The sequence below is a fragment of the Ambystoma mexicanum genome, chromosome 3p (assembly GCF_040938575.1).
Source record: "Ambystoma mexicanum isolate Mex_15411 chromosome 3p, UKY_AmexF1_1, whole genome shotgun sequence".
Taxonomy (NCBI): domain Eukaryota; kingdom Metazoa; phylum Chordata; class Amphibia; order Caudata; family Ambystomatidae; genus Ambystoma; species Ambystoma mexicanum.
The window spans coordinates 4,693,081-4,714,232 of NC_090925.1; the positions used below are offsets into that span (position 1 = coordinate 4,693,081).

The window sequence follows — 21,152 nt, forward strand, 5'->3', positions numbered from 1 at the left end:
TCAGTCCTGGCGCCGTTGGTGCCAGGCTCATAACCATCATGAAGACCAATATTAGAATGGGACTATTTACTTGGGACTATTTAACTTGGGGCGTTCAGCCAACATGGAGGCACACACATAGCTCAGTTACAAGGAACTGAGCTATGCGGTCTAGTCTTTTGGGTGTGGCAGGCCTGGGACTACTTTACCTGGACTACTTTGTGTGTGGTAGGCCTGGGACTAATTTACCTGGACTACTTTACCTGAGACTATTTAAACTGCACCCAAACAGCAGAACATGCTTTGCGTTATTCTGCTGTGGGCAGCGTAACGCTCACCGTGTCCAGTTCTTTGATGCCAGCTTACCTGAAACCAAGGAACTGCAGAGAGAGAAAGCACCCTATGAAACTTACCTGGACCAGTATCCTGTCTTCAATCCATCACTGACTTCAGTTCCACTCACCTGAAGGTACGAACTCCATCATCTGGCACCGCATGCATCCTGGAATACCATAACCTGGAAAGAGTAGAAAGAAAAAAGTGTGGTTGTTCCTAAAGGGTTTTTAGGAACTCCCGTCCCCTGCACACTATCTATTACCTGTAAACAGATCAGTCATTTAGTAAAGTAATCTAGGGTTCATATAACCTGTTTAGTACAAGTACTTAGTGATCAAAAAATTAAATACAACAATTTTGTAGAACATAACAATGGTAGTTTTTTATTGTACAATGTTTAAGCCCAACGAGTTTCGAGTTTGCACTCTTCTTCAGGGGCAATATCACAATTTTTTAGATTTTCTAGAAAAAATAGAAACAGGTACATCTTAGCATGTTTTTGTTAATTGTACTTCCATAACCAAGAAAGCATAATTTCAAATTAATATGATAAACTATTTAAATGATATTTCCTTTGAAATCAACACATCCATTTGACAGTTTTTACCATTTTTGAACAATTTTGAACAAAGTAAGAGAGCTAATTCAACTTCATGCATCCAGTAGTCATCATTACTTCTATTAATTATCAAACCTTTTCAAAATAAGAGATCTAGGTGGAGTCAAGATCTGAAAGACCGGAAACAGAAATATGTATATGTATATATAGTTTGCAGGATGAAATCAACAGGAAAATATAAGAGAATGTAAAAAACAACCATTAAAAGGAAAATAGCAATAATAAACAATAGCAATAATACAAACAAGTCTAGACATTCATCTCATGTAATGTTTCATACCCCATGATTAAGATTTATGAAAAACTGTCTATTGTGAACTTGATTCTGTCGTTGCATTTGTTAAGATATTCCCAAAATAGCAGGAGTTCTGATTCAGTCCCTTTCCATATGCCAAACACGTTGTCAATGTATCTAAACCAACTTTTGATTTTATCTTTCCACATAATGTTGTCCAAGACATGAGTGCGTTCAAAGGAATACATAAATATATTCGCATAAGAGGATGCCACTGATGACCCCATGGAGGTACCTGAGGTTTGCAGAAAAAATGTGCCCATTAAATCTGAAGTAGTTGTTAAAAAGGATAATATTGATGAGTTCTATTGCAAAAACTTTGTGTATATTGACTTCTCCATGTTTTAAGAGGAACCATTCAAGAGCGTCAATTCCTTGGTTGTGTGGGATTGAAGTATATAAGCTACTCACATCCATTATAAAGAGTAGTAAGTTGGGTTCTTCCATATTACATTTTTTGATGTTCTGTAAAAAATGAGTGGTGTCTTTCAGATAGGTCTCTGTTTTTTGAATCAGTGATTGCAGTGCTGTATCGAGGTATATAGCGAGGGGATGGAAAATACTCTCTGTTCCTGCAACTATCGGCCTCAGTGGTGGGGATGTTCTATTCTTATGGATTTTAGGGAGACCATAGAACACTGGAGTCACCGTATTTTTGTTGATCAAAAAATTGCTTGTGTTTTCTGATATCCAATCCAAACTTTCAGCTTTATCAATAGTTTCTTTTGATAGTTTCTTTGATTTTGTTAACAGGGTCACAGTTCAATCTGAGGTAGGTGTCCTGATCTGTAGTAATTTCAGGCAGCCTTCATTGTAAAATGAGGTATCCATAATTACCAGAGCCCCACCTTTATCAGCTTTTTTGATGGTGATGCTATTATCCTCAGCTAGATCTTTAATCATTTTCAGCTGATGTTTCTTGATATTCTGTTTGCTTGAGGTGGTGTATTTGAGGCATTTTAGAGCTCTAGTTGTCTTGGTTTTGAATAGGTTTATTAAAGGGCGATAGATAGAGAGGATAATTCACAAAAACTGGGATATCATCAAAACAGACCCTCAATTGAACCACCTTTTTCCCGAACCACCAATTCTAGTATATATGAGGGGCAAAAACTTTCATGACAGACTGATCAAAGCGGAAAAACACAAAACCACTAATCAAACTGTTCTGAATAAACCAAAGAATGGTACTTACCCATGTCGGAACTACCAACATTGCTCCAACGTGATAAAAGGTGATCATATCCGACATGGAAATACTGGCAAGAAGATCCCACTGAAACAATTTGCTACTTGCTATTCTAAAAATGTGAAATATGCTCTACGCTGCCCTTGCGGAAAATATTATGTCGGAAAATCTACCAGAAAAGCTAAGGAAAGATGGACGGAGCACAAATCAAACATCTGTACAAAAAATACAAAATCACCAGTATATAGACATTTCAGAGACCATCAACACACAGTGGCACAAATGAGAATGGTAATACTGGAGGTTATAAATCCACTCCCTGGAGGAGGAGATCTACAGAAATTACTATCCCAGAGAGAACTCTTTTGGATTCACTGCCTTGATTCACTCTCCCCCGAGGTATGAATGAGGATTATTACCTGGGTCCGTACTTATGAAACATACAAACTGGCTTTAGTTTTTCATAAATCTTAATCATGGGGCATGAACCATTACATGAGATGAATGTCTAGACTTGTTTGTATTATTGCTATTGTTTATTATTGCTATTTTCCTTTTAATGGTTATTTTTTACATTCTCTTACATTTTCCTGTTGGCTTTCATCCTGCAAACTATATATATGTTGCTCTTTCTGGTCTTTCGGATCTTTGAGTAAGGTCCCTGGTGACTCACATTCAATGGGTTAAAAGACTGTAAATCCCTAAGGGGACAGGATAATACGGGCTTATGGATACCTCAACTCATGACTACTAGACTCGCTTGATTTAGAGTGACTTTTACTGACTTTTTCGTAAATAAAGGCCTCTTATTTTTTTTACCCATTCCTTTTATTTTCCACTTCTTCTTCAATTAACCAATAGCTATATTACCTCTCCCTCTTGGTGGGTCCTGAGTTTCAGAAAACCTGGATTTACACCAGCTCTGATGCATTACTTTTATGCTATATTTATTTCTTTTACTCCGCAACACCTCCGCGCTTGCACGGTGATGTCATCATTTTTATTGACAGCTCCTTGACGTCACAGGCATGCGCGAGCGTCATTGGAGCTTATTTAGGTACTTCCCTCTAGCCTTTTCCCATCATTATCTCTTTTTCCTTGGTCCTAAAACATGCAGGACTTGGAACTACTTTAAGATCTTGCTTCGGTTATCGCGCCTTTACATTGCCAAGCTATGTGTTTACATTTTTTCGTATGACACTACCGCGCATGTACGGGGTTGTCGTCATAGCTATGACGGTGATCAAAATTGGTTAAACGCATGTGTGCGCAGCACTAGGCTGTCGCGCATTTACGTGCATCACTTTCTGAGGTATAAAAGAGGGCCTTCCCATGATTGGAACACATCCTCCTCTGGCGGGAGGAGCTCCACCATGGCTCCTTCACTCTTATCGTCTCAATGTAAGTATTTGAGAGCCGTTCGCCGGCTTATCTTGAATTTTGCTCCTCTAAATCGAGCTTACACTATCTTTTGTACTCTAACTTGCAGTTTGAGCGCTGGAAGGAGATTTCCTGCAATTGAATTTTGTTTCCTGGGTCTATCTCAGTGTGACACTGATTGACTTAGTTGTAAGTGTAGACTAACATTTTTCTATTACTTTACTTAATACCATAGTACATTTTATTTACTGTTGGTACTTTCTCTTATTGTTAGCTCAACTCTCTACCGGTTCTCGGACCGATAGCCCTAGAAACGTGCAGATTTACCACTTACACATATATTTTCTCATATTCTTTCAGCTTTTGTGTTAAGTGATGTTCTTACCTGAGACCTTAGTTTTCAGTTTTCAGTCTGAAAAGGGTTTGTATTATTGCTGTTGATTATTATTGCTATTTTCCTTTTAATGGTTGTTTTTTACATTCTCTTACATTTTCTTGTTGGCTTTCATCCTGCAAACTATATATATATGTATATATATAAATTGCTGTTTCTGGGTTTTCAGATCTTGACTCCACCTAGATCTCTGATTTTGAAAAGGTTTGATAATTACTAGAAGTAATGATGACTACTGGATGCATGAAGTTGAATTAGCTCTCTTACTTTCTTCAAAATTGTTTAAAAATGGTCAAAATTGTCAAATGGATGTGTTGATTTCAAATGAAATATCATTTAGATAGTTTATCATATTCATTTGAAATTATGCTTTCTTGGTTATGGAAGTACAATTAACAAAAACATGCTAAAATGTACCTGTTTATATTTTTTCTAGAAAATTTAAAGAATTGTGATATTGCCCCTGAAGAAGAGTGCAAACACGAAAACGCGTTGGGCTTAAACATTGTACAATAAAAACTATGATTGTTATGTTCTACAAAATTGTTGTATTGCATTTTTTGATCACTAAGTACTTGTACTAAACAGGTTATATGAACCCTAGATTACTTTACTAAATGACTGATCTGTTTACAGATAATAGATAGTGTGCAGGGGACGGGAGTTCCTAAAAACCCTTTAGGAACAACCACCCTTTTCCCTCTGATACCCAACCTAGATGCCAAGGTTGAGCCTTTCTCACCCGCACCTCAAAATCCTTTGAATTTTCTCCAAACCTTGGTAGGTTCTATATATATAAAAATCCCAATTTCTACCTAAAACAGGTGTGCCTTGGTGTTCCCTCTCTCCTCAGGAGGAGAAAGAAAGACAGCATATGTAAGCGTTTACTCACGTTTCCTCCTGAATGAAGAAAGCCACACAATTCTTACCTGGATAGTCATCTCTTGGTCAGTATCATTGCTGGAACATTACGGCGCTCGGTGAGGAACATCGCAACCTGCAAGGAGAGAAAAGACACAGGTTAGCAATATAAACGGCGAAACAGCGTCGCGCATCGTGCATTACTCACCGGACAGCATCGCACACACCGCGCTTTCACCTACCGGCCCATGCTCATCTTCAAACTGCATGACAACACCAAAATACCTTTCCAAACCTAAACGGAAAGAATCAAGACATTATTATTTGAACTAAGAGGAACATAAGAACTGCATATAAAGACTGTAAAGCAGCAAACCTATTGACTCGCAGCAGGCCTGGATTCCCACGGGGGGGGGGCTTGCACCAGTGAAGTAACTTGGTCGCTACTCGCCCCCCACATCTACGTGCCCCTGCCACGAGGAGCAGGACAGATAATCCACCGTTTACAATATTAAGGTGAGGAGAAGGCCCAAGGGGGGAGGAAGGAGTTGAGGCCAAGGGAGGTGGGAAAACATAAAGACAATCTGGTATTGAATCCAGCTCTCCTATATTGCAGACCCATCTTTAACCAGAGGCCTTACCAAGGTACCGGGAGAGGGTTCGAGAGTGCAAATCATCCAACCAGGGCTGGGTGGCGTCCCCGTGGATACCAGGTGGATCCCGCAGATGCACCTGCGTTTGGGCCGACACACCAGCACCCATGGCCATGGCCGACCCAAGCACCCCATCAAAAGCCAGATCGGACAAATGTTCAACCTGTCTCTGCATCTCTGATAGCAAAGGGGCACAGTCAGAACCCCAATCCACAACCTTTTTCGATTTCCTGAAATCTTTTTGCACAGTTTCCGCTGTGTAGGAACCGTAGATATTCGCCCTGAGGGCCAGATGTGCCCCAGAATGAATGTTCTTAAGGCTGGAATTCACCCTACGGTTCACCGGGTCCCGGACAGCTGCATCCTCGGCTGATATAGAAGAGTGACCCACCAGGCAGGAGAGGATATCATCCACCTCAACTGGATACGAGAGCCCAGTCTCACCCCCTTTCAATGGGTAGAGCTTGTCCATAAAGCGGGGCATTGCAATCTTCTCTGGGTCACGCCATTCCGAAGGGTTTTAATCCCGGATATCAGATACCAATGGCAACCCCATCCTTGGGGTATGCCTATACTGGTGAATAGGAGGGGCAGCCCCCTCCACTAGAACCAGGGGCTCTGAGAACCGCATGGAGTCCCAAACTTGAGCAAGCACCTCCTCCACCCATTCCCTGTCCAGATATTTCCCTTCTGTATCAGCCGATGAGGAACAGGAAGAGGCAGAGGACTCAGAGCCAGAAGATGAGGATGAAGAGGAAGACAGACGCCGGCGCTTGTGCCCATGCGCATGGCTGTGACTCCCTCCAGCATGACGCTTTAGCAACTTCTTCAATTCTTTCCTGGTTAGGGAATAATGCTTTGACTTCTTCCGTTTCCTCATGCGCAGTTCAGGTGAAGAGGAAGACGAGGAAGAAGACAGGACAAGGTGCCTGAGCTTTGCAGAGTGTTTACCCATGGCATGCATAGACAACAAACGGAAAACGAACCTGCTGAGTACACATTTCAATGTTAGGCCAGGAGAAAACCCCACCAATGGGGGAGACCAAACAATGTATCCCCCTGGGAATGGCCCGTTTCTTCCATAGCGCACCTCCCCTCCGGAGGCGTAGCCCACCCGCCTCCGGAAGGTACATCAAAGAGCTGTCATGCCGTACCCAAATGGAACGCTCGGCCCCATAGGCAGGAGAAAAGGCATTTAAAAACATATAAAGCCCCCCACCTCCTTACCGCACCCAGGCCCTGCATGATCCGGGCCGTAAGGCTGTCACACCGGCCTAGAGCCAGACAAGAAAACGGGCAAAGCTTCCTGCGCAACCGGGACCCCAGGCCCCACAGGCCGCCTGGGAGCACGGCACACCTGAGGGAGCCTAAGGCCCCACCACACAGCCCCACCAGGGGGCCGGCAATCGTCATTCCCCGGAGCCCTGCACCGGGAACAGTCCAATCTGCTGGAGGCAGGAAAAATTAAACTGGTGATGTGGCTTAAGGGGAGGAATTATAGGCAGTAAAAGAAATAAAAGAAGGTCCTGCATCGGGGGCAGGGAACTCATGAGGTAAGTACTGGCAGGAGGAAGAGTGGACGTGCAGGTAATGGGTTACATAAGTATGTTTACCAGTGCAAAGTACTTGGTTGGCAGCGATCTGGAGAGTGCTGCAGTGCAGGTGTGTTTCACAACCCTTATTTTGCTCAGGCTGTCTTTAGTGTGTTCAGTCATTTACTTTCTCTTTCTGTCTGTTGCTAATTCTGATTTGTTAGGGTTTGTTCATGTAGTGTTGGGTGTGGGACCTTATTTGCGTTGTTGCAAAGTGGCCCCAGTCAGGCGTGACTGGACTGCGCAAGAGTGGAAAAGAATAGAGGTCAAACATATGGGTTAAATAGGGGTTTATCTTGCTTGGAAATATTGGGGGGGGGTTCTGATTGTGAGATTTATGAATAAGCAATGGGGTGTCCGAAACTGAAAACGAAAGCAAAGTCTGCCCCTGTCACATGTGTTAGCGATTAGTGACTGTACTATGTGAAATGTCACCAGGCTGATTACGATAGTTAATCTCACATTCTGAATGTATCAAGGACTTGTAAGAATGTCACTGTATTCTCACTTGTTCCCTTCCTGCCTTGAAGCGCTTTCAAACACATTGTATATAGGCACTATATAAACAAGAAATCAATTCAATTCCTACTGTGGTCTCTGGTCCTTCATAGCTCCTACGAGTGAGTCAGAATTATTCATGCGTAAACTCAAACCTCTCGAATTTCAGCTGCTTGCAAGTTCCCAACATACCTTTCTCAAACTTTTTCAGAAATGTATGGACAAAATTCAAGGGTTCAAAGCAGACAAGGGTCCTGCACAGGCGGCGGGGTGGCATCCGCCACAGGACCTTCGAGTTTCTGCACATGCTAGAAATAGAAAACATACTTTTCCTGTCTAGGGCAAGAGCAGCCACTCTCACGCTAGAAAAAGAATAAAACATGTTTCTGTTTCAGGAGCAAGCATCCACCTGCGCCAGAATTCCCAGAATGAGTGGGCCGCTAGCACAGGAAATAGAAACTATAACCAACACAACAAAGTGATGGGTGGAAGGTTTTCAATTAACCCGAACCACTGGCACTGCTCTGGGCAACCTTCCACACCACCGTTTGTTAGCCCATCTGCCCCATTGCAAATGGCGTCCAGCTATATGCAAATCAGTCAGGGGTTGCTTGTGGTCTCCTGCAGAAGGGATGTGACTGAGCACTTCCGGCTGGATTGCCCCTTTTGGGGTGGGACCAAGCCTGATTTGCATAATGTCTTTCCTCTTCTGTAATGGCTTGGCAGGCGAAGAAGGATGGTCTGGGGAGTTGCCCAGAGCAATGCCAGAGGTTAAGATTAATTCTAAACCTTCCAGCCATCACCTCTTTGTTTTGGTTGGCAAGAAACAGAAAATAAATGTTTTTCCTATTTCCAGCAGCCCCCCATGATAGAAATAGAAAAGGTATTTTTTACTATATCTGGTCCTTGCCATTTATCTTTTTTCCAGCAAGGGGGCGCAACGGCGCTAGAAGCAGACGTGTTCTATTTCTCAGCCACAATCAACACTGACCTCACGCTCAGGGCAAGTAAGTCTTGATGCAGAACGGAAGTGACGTTTGGGACCATTCATTCCCTCTATGAGTGACCCGCAACTACTCCCGGGCCAGCAGACATTTAAAGGGGTCACTCGCGGGGCAGTTCTCGAGCCCCATACTCCTGCTCAGAACTCACGTTGGGACTGTCCACGCTCCTCGCACCCCATAAACAGTGTAGTGTCATACAGCTCCCTTATCTAAGTGGAGAGAGGGCCCTGTGAGTGAGCTGAGACGCAATTCAGCGTGTTGCAGGCACTATATACACTGCGCCACTGCAACTAGTGAGAACAGGAAGCAAGTGTGGGTGGGCAGCTGCACCACCAGATAACAACTAGTTAAGAGTAAGATTTATAGAGAGTAAGTGCATGCAATGTGTAAGGAGCGCTGCAGAGTCCCCAGTGGTGCCGCTGGGTTACACCAGAGTGTAAAGAAACTGAGAGCAGGGTGGCTGCAATGCTGTGTGCTCAGGTTCAGAGGCAGCTCTAATCAAGCACATGGGCACGCAATGTAATGCTCATTGGTGCCAAACAACAGCGCAAACAGAGGAAAACAGATCATGTGGCCTGTGAATGCCGGACAGTCCGCGATCCTTCCTCAGGGCCTTCCTGTCGCCTAATGAAGAAAGCACTCGAAGCTGTGGCTCCGTGTGAGAAGCCTCTGAAAGGAGTACGCGAGGCACCCGGAAACACAGAAGAAGTCGGGGCCGAGGGAGTCAAAGCTGCGTCCAAGACGCCAAATGGAAAACTATGTGGGGCCGATTCAGGGAATTATCGGCACAGAAAATAGGGTACTTGCGCCTGCCACTGCACGCAAATCCCCCTTCGTCCATTCATGGAATCGAATGTGCTGTACTTTTCCTGTACTTGTGTGGAGTTCGCACTGGCTCGGCACGTCTGTGCAAGCCATCAAGGGCCTTGCACGAGACTCCAAGCAGAGCATGGGCATGGGGCTGAGAAGGGGGCAGACCACCAAAAATGGGGAAGAACTTGCAAACAAGTGGGCATTCCCAGGGACGGCCTGCAGGCAGTCCCTCACACACCCACAATTGCACGGCACGAGACGTATTCATGGATTCGATTGCGCAACTTCTCGGCTGGGAAATTGCCACGCAAGTCCTTCATATGATCCACCAGTCGAAAGGCAGGCGTAAGTACACTTGCGTGTAGCTTTTTCAGCACGCAGTTGGGCTCACATGTCGGATTTCGGGGTGCGTGTACTCAATTGGGGTTACAATGTAAGTTAGGGGTGCGTGTGAGCATTGTAACAGGGTGCAGGAACGTTTTACGTGGGTTTGCACACAGATTCCCCGAGTTATTGCTGAGTTACGATTTCATGTACCCATGTTACCAGGGTGCCGGATACAGTTACAGGGTCCCCATGCAGGGTCCCCGAGTCACAGGCCTGCTTATGTGGGACCCGGTTTTATTTTGCGCTGTCAATTCCATGAATACACATTGTGCAGCACATTCATAGAAGCTGCTCACAGCACAGGGGCTCCACCTGCTGGTGAGGAGATGTGCAACACATTCATATGAGCTGCTCATAGCACAGGGGATCAACCTGCTGGTGAGGAGATGTGCAGCACATTCATATGAGCTGCTCATAGCACAGGGGCTCCACCTGCTGGTGAGGAGGTGTGGAGCACATTCATATGAGCTGCTCATAGCACAGGGGTTCCACCTGCTGGTGAGGAGATGTGCAGCACATTCATAGGAGCTACTCATAGCGCTGGAGCTCCACCTGCTGGTGAGGAGATGTGTAGCACATTCATAGGAGCCACACTGCGCTGGAGCTCCACCTGCTGGTGAGGAGATGTGCAGCACATTCATAGGAGCTACTCATAGCGCTGGAGCTCCACCTGCTGGTGAGGAGATGTGTAGCACATTCATAGGAGCCACACTGCGCTGGAGCTCCACCTGCTGGTGAGGAGATGTCCAGCACATTCATAGAAGCTACTGATAGCGCTGGAGCTCCACCTGCTGGTGAGGAGGTGTGCAGCACATTCATAGGAGTTACTCATATAGCGCTGGAGCTCCACCTGGCAGGGTGGCCTCGCTGGGTGTGGGTTCCTCATGTGTTGTGTTGTAGGTTATCATTATCATAGCACTTTGGCATCTGCGGCCAAGTCCCAGTGACAAAGAATTGGGCTATGTGGTTTAGTGTTCACAGTACTGAGTTTAGCAGGCAGACACTTCAATTTAAATCCTAGCCTCAGTGCCTGACCAGTACAGTGTTATTCTGGGCCCAGCTCTGCATCTCCCTGTGTCTAAAAGTGCAATTATGTGGATTGTGATGTGAAACTGTAGCTGCCAGCTGCTGTGCTGTTGTGTGCTAATATCCTCCCATCACTTTTAGGATTCTATAATTTGGCCTCCACACCCCAAAAGGCCAAATTATTATGCGTGGGGTAGCACATGTTTGAGGGGGACCATCTATGTCAAATATCAGCTTTTATCCGGCAGGATACGGGAGATGTGCAGTAACAGTTAATCTTTTACATTATGTTGGATTTATAACGTGTTCAGAGTACAAAAATATACACAATGCGGTGTTGAGCTCTGTAACCTGCAGGACAGTGTTTCTGAACCCCATCAGTGCTGACTCAGCCTTTCATCCTTTCATAGGTGGATAAAATGAGCACCATTTAGCTGAGCATTGAGACCCCTGATTACTTAAGCGCCAGACTAGTTTAAAGAGCCCAAAATAACATGAGTCATAGATTTAAAAAATGCTTGTCTGAGGAAGAAATGTGGTCACCACATTGGGAGAGGGAGCATGAGGAGGGCATTTGCAGGTCCTCACTTTAGTGTGAGGGGGTTACTCCATCCACAGGGTCTGTAAATAAGTCTACAGTTTCAGAAAGCAGGTATGTATAGCCTGAGAGGGCAACAATTCGGAAAGCAACTGAGTATAGTTTTCGCACAGCATGCTGTATGAGCCAAATTAGGTCTTTGACTTCTAATTGTTTGTATTGTCCAGTGGGAGCAGCACAAGTCTAGACTTAAATCCATCGGCAAATCGAATAAAGCTAACAACGAAAAATATTCTAATGCTGAAAGAGGTCTTCGTAGAAGCTGAAAACAATCTGACAGAACATCTCAACTACGAAATACTACTAGAAGCCTTTAAAATAACAAGGTCAGGACTCAAATCCGATGCATTAACACATAAGCATAATTACAGTAGAGAATTAGTGGAAAGGAGGAAACAACTAAGAAAGGAAATAAGAGCTAGCATAAAAAGCAAAAAAGATTCAAAAATAGACAAGCAAAGGAACATCAAAGTACACCGAAAGAAATACAAAAATTGGCTTACAGACTTTAGAACAAGACGACTCCAAGAACAAGGGGAATTAATGGTAAACACCCTACAAAAGTCTAACACCAGAGAAACATGGGACCTAATAAATAATTGTACCCTGAATCACAGAAGTAGACTTATATGTGGGGTTGCTGAGAAAGATTGGATTAAACATTATACAGAAGTCTTCTCTGCTGATGCTGACGACGTAGATTTACCCGACGAGATATCAACACTTCCTTGGAGGAACATGATGGATGAGGGGGAAATTGAAATTGCAATTCGGAAATTAAAAGATTCCTCCGCTGCAGGCCCTGACGGGCTGACGAATATCCATCTGAAGAAAGATCCAAAATCATGGGCAGTGATAATAAACATCTTATTCACTAGCATTGTACAACAAAGAAAGATTCCAGAAACTTGGACAAAAAGTATAACAGTGCCTATATATAAAAAGGGTCAACGTGATTTGCCTTCAAACTACCGACCTATCTCGCTATTAGCAACAACAGGAAAACTGTTTGCAGCAGATTTACAGAAAAGTCTGACAAAATGGGCAGAGACGAATAACATTATTGACCCGCGCCAAACAGGGTTCACAAAGCGTACAGGAACGGATTTAAACCTGTTTATCATATCCATGCTAAAAACCAACGCAATAGAATTTAAAAAAGAACTACACTTGGCTTTTATTGATCTAAGTCAAGCATTTGACTCTGTAAACAGAAGAAAGCTATGGGAAAAGCTAAAATCCTGGTCTTGTCCTGCGGACTTACTGAACCCAATAAGGGCGTTACATCAAAGCACGACTACCCAAATCAGAGTAAACGACCGAGGGGATCTGACGGCCAACATCAGTATCAACAAGGGAGTGAAGCAAGGTTGTCCGCTTGCAGCAACACTGTTCAAATTGTTCATAGCCGATATTCCAGAAATTACTTCAGGCACAAGACACTTCAGTCCAAAAATTAACAACCAGGAAGTGGCGATAATATGCTATGCAGACGACATAGTATTATTAGATGAAACAAGAATAGGGCTGCAACGACTCATAAACAACCTACAAACCTACATGCAAAAAAATGATTTGACAATCAATGTGGGAAAATCAAAGATCCTGACTATAAACGGCAAGAACAACGCCATAAGAAAAAAATTTAAATGGCATATAGCAGGAGAACCTCTTGAACAAATACAGATGATAAAATACTTAGGAATCGGACTCAACTCCTCGACAGTGGAAAAGAGTTGGGTAGATACTCTGCAAGTAAAAGTCAGAAATCTAAGCGCACAAGGAAGGGTTTTGGATGGCAAATATGGAAAATTTTCACTGGTACCAGTAAGATTGTTCTATGTTCAAAAAGTTCTGCCATCCTTAGCATACGGAAGTGAAGCCGGTCTGAATCTATCACATAAATTATGGTCGAAACTGGAAAGTGGGTTTTGGAAACCAGTATTGAAGCTTCCAAGGTGTACTCCGATAGTGGCTATTAGAGCGGAGCTGGGCCTCGAGTCACTCGAAGCTACAATGAAATGGAAATCATTATGCTTATTGAGGAAAATATGTGAAACCAGTCCGGCCGATAGCTATAAACTATTGGCAACGAAAGGAGTAGACAAAAGCTCAATCTACCTTAACCATTGGAAAAGAGAATGGTCTCAAATACTAACAAAATTGGACTCATCGAAAGAAGAACTGATTACCAATCCCAGCAAAGTAAAAGAAAAGCTCATGAGACAGGACTGGATTGCAACAAGAGAGGCCAAAATGAAGCTATCGAATGTAAACTCCATGGCAGTTGAACATAGAAAAAGAAATATGCTTCCAGAGTACCTAGTAAAATTTCCATCAAAAATACATAGAGCAACACTACTAAAAATCCGGTTGGGAGTCTACCCAACAAACGAATATAAAAACAGAACTGGAGGAAGAGGCATTAATGAGGGGCGCTGCAGGTTCTGCCAAATAGAGTCGCAACAAGAGACTCCGATACATCTCTTGATGAACTGCACCGCCGTTTCAATGGTCAGAAAGCGTTTGTTATCAAAGTATATGTCAACAACAACCCAATGCAACGACGAGGAACGATGGGACTATTTTATCCAAGGACACAATCCACGATTCTCATGTGCGGGTATAAACTTTCTGGACAAAATCCTCAAAGATAAAGATAATGAACTAGCAGAGGAAAGCCGTAATACATCCGGTTTCATCAAATGAGGAAAAAAAAAAAAAGGAAAAAAAAAAAAAAAAAAAACGTAGGAGAAGATGGATGCAAAAAAAAAACAATCACGGTGAAAAGAAAGGAAAGGAGACGGATTGAAGTGATTTGGAAAGTGTGATAAAAGTTTCAAATGAAACTAAAAATACTACACTTTAAATAATAAAAAAAAAAAAAAAAAAAAAAAAATTGTTTGTATATCACCTTGTACCACACATAGGCTGAGAAAATGCTCCCTCATTCAGATACTGGGCCACTTCTAGGCCAGGGCACATTTGATTCACAGTCGTTGTTGGCTGAGGTGACCTCGCTGGAGCCTGTGTCTCCAGGAGAAAACAAAAGCAGGTGACAGCTAAGCAGCGTGCCCAGTTTTAAAAGGAAAATAATGGTAATGGAAATTATGTTGACCCAATGCATAATAAATGTTTTTTGGTGTTTGAGGGCTTTAGTTGAGAATATTTTCTGTCACAATTATGTACGTGTCATACTGTTGTAGGAGGAGCTGTACAAATTAGAATAAACAGACATCGGTTGCAATCATTTTGAAAAACAAAAAACACTGACATGCTGACTTCCCTGCAAGTGTGTCCTTTGCAGCACGCCTGTCACAATTAATCCTTGGTGCAGGGCTGGCATCCACACCCTAGCCATTAGCACCTTTTAAATCTCAATCAGCGCCCAGCTAAGGTGATGGCTGACAACAAAAGGAGAGTGCTAACAGGCAGGACAGGAGTGATCTATTAATGGTCTCCACCCGGCTGCCTGTCAAAGAAGTTGTTACACTTTTTTTAAAGACTTAAACACATCATGATAATGCACTGTGAGATGTGTGATGTGCCTGAGGGCGTCCTCACTTCCTTCCCCAATGTATCCTCCTCTCAGGCGGCCAGAGAAAGGCTATCGCTATCGGATCCTGTCCCTGGGGGTGGATATGCGAGGGAGGGTCACCTGGGTAGAGGAGACTTGGGGAGTGGGGATGAGGCACGGTATCCCCCAGGCCATTAAGGCTATTGCCAGTCCCTTCCCTATTTCTTCATTAGATCATCTCCCAGTAAACACCAATCAAGTACTGGGATGAAGGAGCGACAAACCAGAGCCATACATTCTCTCTTTATTGACTCTCACACACATAGACACTGGTTATGTCAGGGACAAGGAGGAGGCCAGCAAGCGCAATGGAGAACTTCCAAGTCGGCAATGAGTGGGCTAGTCCTTTTTGGCCAATCAACCTGGCGGGAAGTTTGAAAGCAGCAAGAACAGTGAGAATAAAGTCAGCTTTGGAAGCAGGTCTATGGACTGCTGGACGAGAGCAGACCTCTCCAGGAAGACGGCCTGGCAGACAGAGTGCTCAAGGAACCCAGAACGATGCAGAGTGAATGCAGTGGGAAGCAGGCTAAAGACCGCTGGAGGTCTGTGGCAGAATACTGAGAAGGAACCGGCATGACCAGGTGAACCTGCTGAGTGAGGCCCGAGCTGCGAGAGACGCGTTAGTGGTGGGAGCGAAGCCACAGAGAGCCGCTGTGGAGATGGAGTGAGGTGCTGCACGAGAAAGAGAGAGCTTGTGGCAGCCGGAAGCCTCACTGGAACACCGAAAGCACTGACCGGTGAGTCAGCCTAGGAAGGGGGGTACCGGGATGGCAGGCGAGCATGTAAGACTAAGAAAGTTAATGAATGGCGATCTAAAGGAAAGCAAGCATTGGCAAGAGCCATAAAGGAACTGCGTAGCTTGAGAGAACAAGCATTGGCAAGAGCCATGAAGGAACTGCGTAGCTTGAGAGAACAAGCATTGGCAAGTGCCATAAAGGAACTGCTTAGCTTGAGAGAACAAGCATTGGCAAGAGCCATAAAGGAACTGCGCAGCTTGAGAGAACAAGCATTGGCAAGAGCCATAAAGCAACTGCGCGGCTTGAGAGAACAAGCAATGGCAAGTGCCATAAAGCAACTGCGCGGCTTGAGAGAACAAGCAATGGCAAGAGCCATAAAGGAACTGCGCGGCTTGAGAGAACAAGCATTGGCAAGAGCCATAAAGCAACTGCGCGGCTTGAGAGAACAAGCAATGGCAAGTGCCATAAAGCAACTGCGCGGCTTGAGAGAACAAGCAATGGCAAGAGCCATAAAGGAACTGCGCGGCTTGAGAGAACAAGCATTGGCAAGCGCCATAAAGGAACTGCGCGGCTTGAGAGAACAAGCAATGGCAAGCGCCATAAAGGAACTGCGCGGCTTGAGAGAACAAGCATTGGCAAGCGCCATAAAGCAACTGCGCGGCTTGAGAGAACAAGCAATGGCAAGAGCCATAAAGGAACTGCGCGGCTTGAGAGAACAAGCATTGGCAAGTGCCATAAAGGAACTGCGCGGCTTGAGAGAACAAGCATTGGCAAGTGCCATAAAGCAACTGCGCGGCTTGAGAGAACAAGCAATGGCAAGTGCCATAAAGCAACTGCGCGGCTTGAGAGAACAAGCAATGGCAAGTGCCATAAAGGAACTGCGCAGCTTGAGAGAACAAGCATTGGCAAGCGCCATAAAGGAACTGCGCAGCTTGAGAGAACAAGCATTGGCAAGAGCCATAAAGGAACTGCGCAGCTTGAGAGAACAAGCATTGGCAAGTGCCATAAAGGAACTGCGCAGCTTGAGAGAACAAGCAATGGCAAGAGCCATAGAGGAACTGCGCAACTTGAGAGAACAAGCAATGGCAAGAGCCATAAAGGAACTGCGCAGCTTGAGAGAACAAGCATTGGCAAGTGCCATAAAGGAACTGCGCAGCTTGAGAGAACAAGCATTGGCAAGTGCCATAAAGGAACTGCGCAGCTTGAGAGAACAAGCATTGGCAAGAGCCATAAAGGAACTGCGCAGCTTGAGAGAACAAGCATTGGCAAGAGCCATAAAGGAACTGCGCAGCTTGAGAGAACAAGCATTGGCAAGAGCCATAAAGCAACTGCGCAGCTTGAGAGAACAAGCAATGGCAAGAGCCATAGAGGAACTGCGCAGCTGGAGAGAACAAGCAATGGCAAGAGCCATAAAGGAAATGCGCAGCTTGAGAGAACAAGCATTGGCAAGTGCCATAAAGGAACTGCGCAGCTTGAGAGAACAAGCATTGGCAAGTGCCATAAAGGAACTGCGCAGCTTGAGAGAACAAGCATTGGCAAGAGCCATAAAGGAACTGCGCAGCTTGAGAGAACAAGCATTGGCAAGCGCCATAGAGGAACTGCGCAGCTTGAGAGAACAAGCATTGGCAAGAGCCATAGAGGAACTGCGCAGCTTGAGAGAACAAGCATTGGCAAGAGCCATAGAGGAACTGCGCAGCTTGAGAGAACAAGCATTGGCAAGAGCCATAAAGGAACTGCGCAACTTGAGAGAACAAGCATTGGCAAGTGCCATAAAGGAAGCAACTGCGTAGCTTGAGAGAACAAGCAATGGCAAGAGCCATAGAGGAACTGCGCAGCTTGAGAGAACAAGCAATGGCAAGAGCCATAAAGGAACTGCGCAGCTTGAGAGAACAAGCATTGGCAAGTGCCATAAAGGAACTGCGCAGCTTGAGAGAACAAGCATTGGCAAGAGCCATAAAGCAACTGCGTAGCTTGAGAGAACAAGCAATGCAAGAGCCATAAAGGAACTGCGCAGCTGGAGAGAACAAGCAATGGCAAGAGCCATAAAGGAACTGCGCAGCTTGAGAGAACAAGCAATGGCAAGAGCCATAAAGGAACTGCGTAGCTTGAGAGAACAAGCAATGGCAAGAGCCATAAAGAAACTGCGCAGCTTGAGAGAACAGGCATTGGCAAGTGCCATAAAGGAACTGCGTAGCTTGAGAGAACAAGCAATGGCAAGAGCCATAAAGGAACTGCGTAGCTTGAGAGAACAAGCAATGGCAAGAGCCATAAAGAAACTGCGCAGCTTGAGAGAACAAGCAATGGCAAGAGCCATAAAGAAACTGCGCAGCTTGAGAGAACAAGCAATGGCAAGAGCCATAAAGAAACTGCGCAGCTTGAGAGAACAAGCATTGGCAAGTGGCATAAAGGAACTGCGTAGCTTGAGAGAACAAGCAATGGCAAGAGCCATAAAGGAACTGCGTAGCTTGAGAGAACAAGCAATGGCAAGAGCCATAAAGGAACTGCGTAGCTTGAGAGAACAAGCATTGGCAAGTGCCATAAAGCAACTGCGTAGCTTGAGAGAACAAGCAATGGCAAGAGCCATAAAGGAACTGCGTAGCTTGAGAGAACAAGCATTGGCAAGTGCCATAAAGGAACTGCGTAGCTTGAGAGAACAAGCATTGGCAAGTCCCATAAAGGAACTGCGTAGCTTGAGAGAACAAGCATTGGCAAGTGCCATAAAGGAACTGCGTAGCTTGAGAGAACAAGCATTGGCAAGCGCCATAAAGGAACTCCGTGGCTTGAGAGAACAAGCATTGGCAAGCGCCATAAAGCAACTGCGTGGCTTGAGAGAACAAGCAATGGCAAGCGCCATAAAGCAACTGCGTGGCTTGAGAGAACAAGCAATGGCAAGCGCCATAAAAGAACTGCGTAGCTTGAGAGAACAAGCATTGGCAAGCGCCATAAAGGAACTGCGTAGCTTGAGAGAACAAGCATTGGCAAGCGCCATAAAGGAACTGCGCAGCTTGAGAGAACAAGCATTGGAAAGCGCCATAAAGGAACTGCGCAGCTTGATAGAACAAGCATTGGCAAGCGCCATAAAGGAACTGCGCAGCTTGAGAGAACAAGCATTGGCAAGCGCCATAAAGGAACTGCGCAGCTTGAGAGAACAAGCATTGGCAAGCGCCATAAAGGAACTGCGCAGCTTGAGAGAACAAGCATTGGCAAGCGCCATAAAGGAACTGCGCAGCTTGAGAGAACAAGCGTTGGCAAGAGCCATAAAGGAACTGCGCAGCTTGAGAGAACAAGCAATGGCAAGAGCCATAAAGGAACTGCGCAGCTTGAGAGAACAAGCATTGGCAAGTGCCATAAAGCAACTGCGTAGCTTGAGAGAACAAGCAATGGCAAGAGCCATAAAGGAACTGCGTAGCTTGAGAGAACAAGCATTGGCAAGTGCCATAAAGGAACTGCGTAGCTTGAGAGAACAAGCAATGGCAAGAGCCATAAAGGAACTGCGTAGTTTGAGAGAACAAGCAATGGCAAGAGCCATAAAGGAACTGCGTAGCTTGAGAGAACAAGCAATGGCAAGAGCCATAAAGAAACTGCGTAGCTTGAGAGAACAAGCATTGGCAAGAGCCATGAAGTTACTGCGCAGCTTGAGAGAACAAGCATTGGCAAGAGCCATAAAGGAACTGCGCAGCTTAAAGGAACTGCGTAGCTTGAGAGAACAAGCATTGACAAGTGCCATAAAGGAACTGCGTAGCTTGAGAGAACAAGCATTGGCAAGTGCCATAAAGGAACTGCGCAGCTTGAGAGAACAAGCATTGGCAAGCGCCATAAAGGAACTGCGCAGCTTGAGAGAACAAGCATTGGCAAGCGCCATAAAGGAACTGCGCAGCTTGAGAGAACAAGCATTGGCAAGCGCCATAAAGGAACTGCGCAGCTTGAGAGAACAAGCATTGGCAAGAGCCATAAAGGAACTGCGTAGCTTGAGAGAACAAGCAATGGCAAGAGCCATAAAGGAACTGCGTAGCTTGAGAGAACAAGCAATGGCAAGAGCCATGAAGAAACTGCGTAGCTTGAGAGAACAAGCATTGGCAAGAGCCATGAAGGAACTGCGTAGCTTGAGAGAACAAGCAATGGCAAGAGCCATAAAGCAACTGCGTAGCTTGAGAGAACAAGCATTGGCAAGATCCATAAAGGAACTGCGTAGCTTGAGAGAACAAGCATTGGCAAGAGCCATAAAGGAACTGCGTAGCTTGAGAGAACAAGCATTGGCAAGCGCCATAAAGGAACTGCGTAGCTTGAGAGAACAAGCAATGGCAAGCGCCATAAAGGAACTGCGTAGCTTGAGAGAACAAGCATTGGCAAGCGCCATAAAGCAACTGCGTAGCTTGAGAGAACAAGCAATGGCAAGAGCCATAAAGGAACTGCGTAGCTTGAGAGAACAAGCATTGGCAAGCGCCATAAAGGAACTGCGTAGCTTGAGAGAACAAGCATTGGCAAGCGTCATAAAGGAACTGCGTAGCTTGAGAGAACAAGCATTGGCAAGCGCCATAAAGCAACTGCGTAGCTTGAGATAACAAGCATTGGCAAGCGCCATAAAGGAACTGCGTAGCTTGAGAGAACAAGCATTGGCAAGAGCCATAAAGGAACTGCGTAGCTTGAGAGAACAAGCATTGGCAAGTGCCATAAAGCAACTGCGTAGCTTGAGAGAACAAGCAATGGCAAGTGCCATAAAGGAACTGCGTAGCTTGAGAGAACAAGCATTGGCAAGTGCCATAAAGGAACTGCGTAGCTTGAGAGAACAAGCATTGGCAAGAGCCATAAAGGAACTGCGTAGCTTGAGAGAACAAGCATTGGCAAGTGCCATAAAGCAACTGCGTAGCTTGAGAGAACAAGCATTGGCAAGTGCCATAAAGCAACTGCGTAGCTTGAGAGAACAAGCATTGGCAAGAGCCATAAAGGAACTGCGTAGCTTGAGAGAACAAGCAATGGCAAGTTCCATAAAGCAACTGTGTAGCTTGAGAGAACAAGCATTGGCAAGAAACATAAAGGAACTGTGTAGCTTGAGAGAACAAGCATTGGCAAGAGCCATGAGAGTTTCTGAAAGGGCAACAAGTGAATGGTGGCAAAACAAGCACCAGTAAAGCATTAATAATAGGATGTGAAATGAGAATGAACCAACCATGTGTAGAGATGACACAGTGGCAGCGTGTAAACGAAGAAGGAACA

General features: G+C 45.0%; 2 protein-coding genes across 2 annotated transcripts; both read left to right on the forward strand.

The window, feature by feature from the left end:
- The first annotated feature begins 16,087 nt into the window (after nucleotides 1-16,087).
- LOC138581467 (trichohyalin-like) lies at nucleotides 16,088-17,728 on the forward strand. Its single transcript, XM_069652784.1, has one exon. It carries the CDS (start codon nucleotides 16,088-16,090, stop codon nucleotides 17,726-17,728), a length of 1,641 nt encoding a protein of 546 aa, XP_069508885.1.
- Nucleotides 17,729-17,968: 240 nt separating this feature from the next.
- LOC138581468 (rootletin-like) lies at nucleotides 17,969-20,500 on the forward strand. The gene has a single exon (XM_069652785.1). It carries the CDS (start codon nucleotides 17,969-17,971, stop codon nucleotides 20,498-20,500), a length of 2,532 nt encoding a protein of 843 aa, XP_069508886.1.
- Nucleotides 20,501-21,152: the final 652 nt, after the last annotated feature.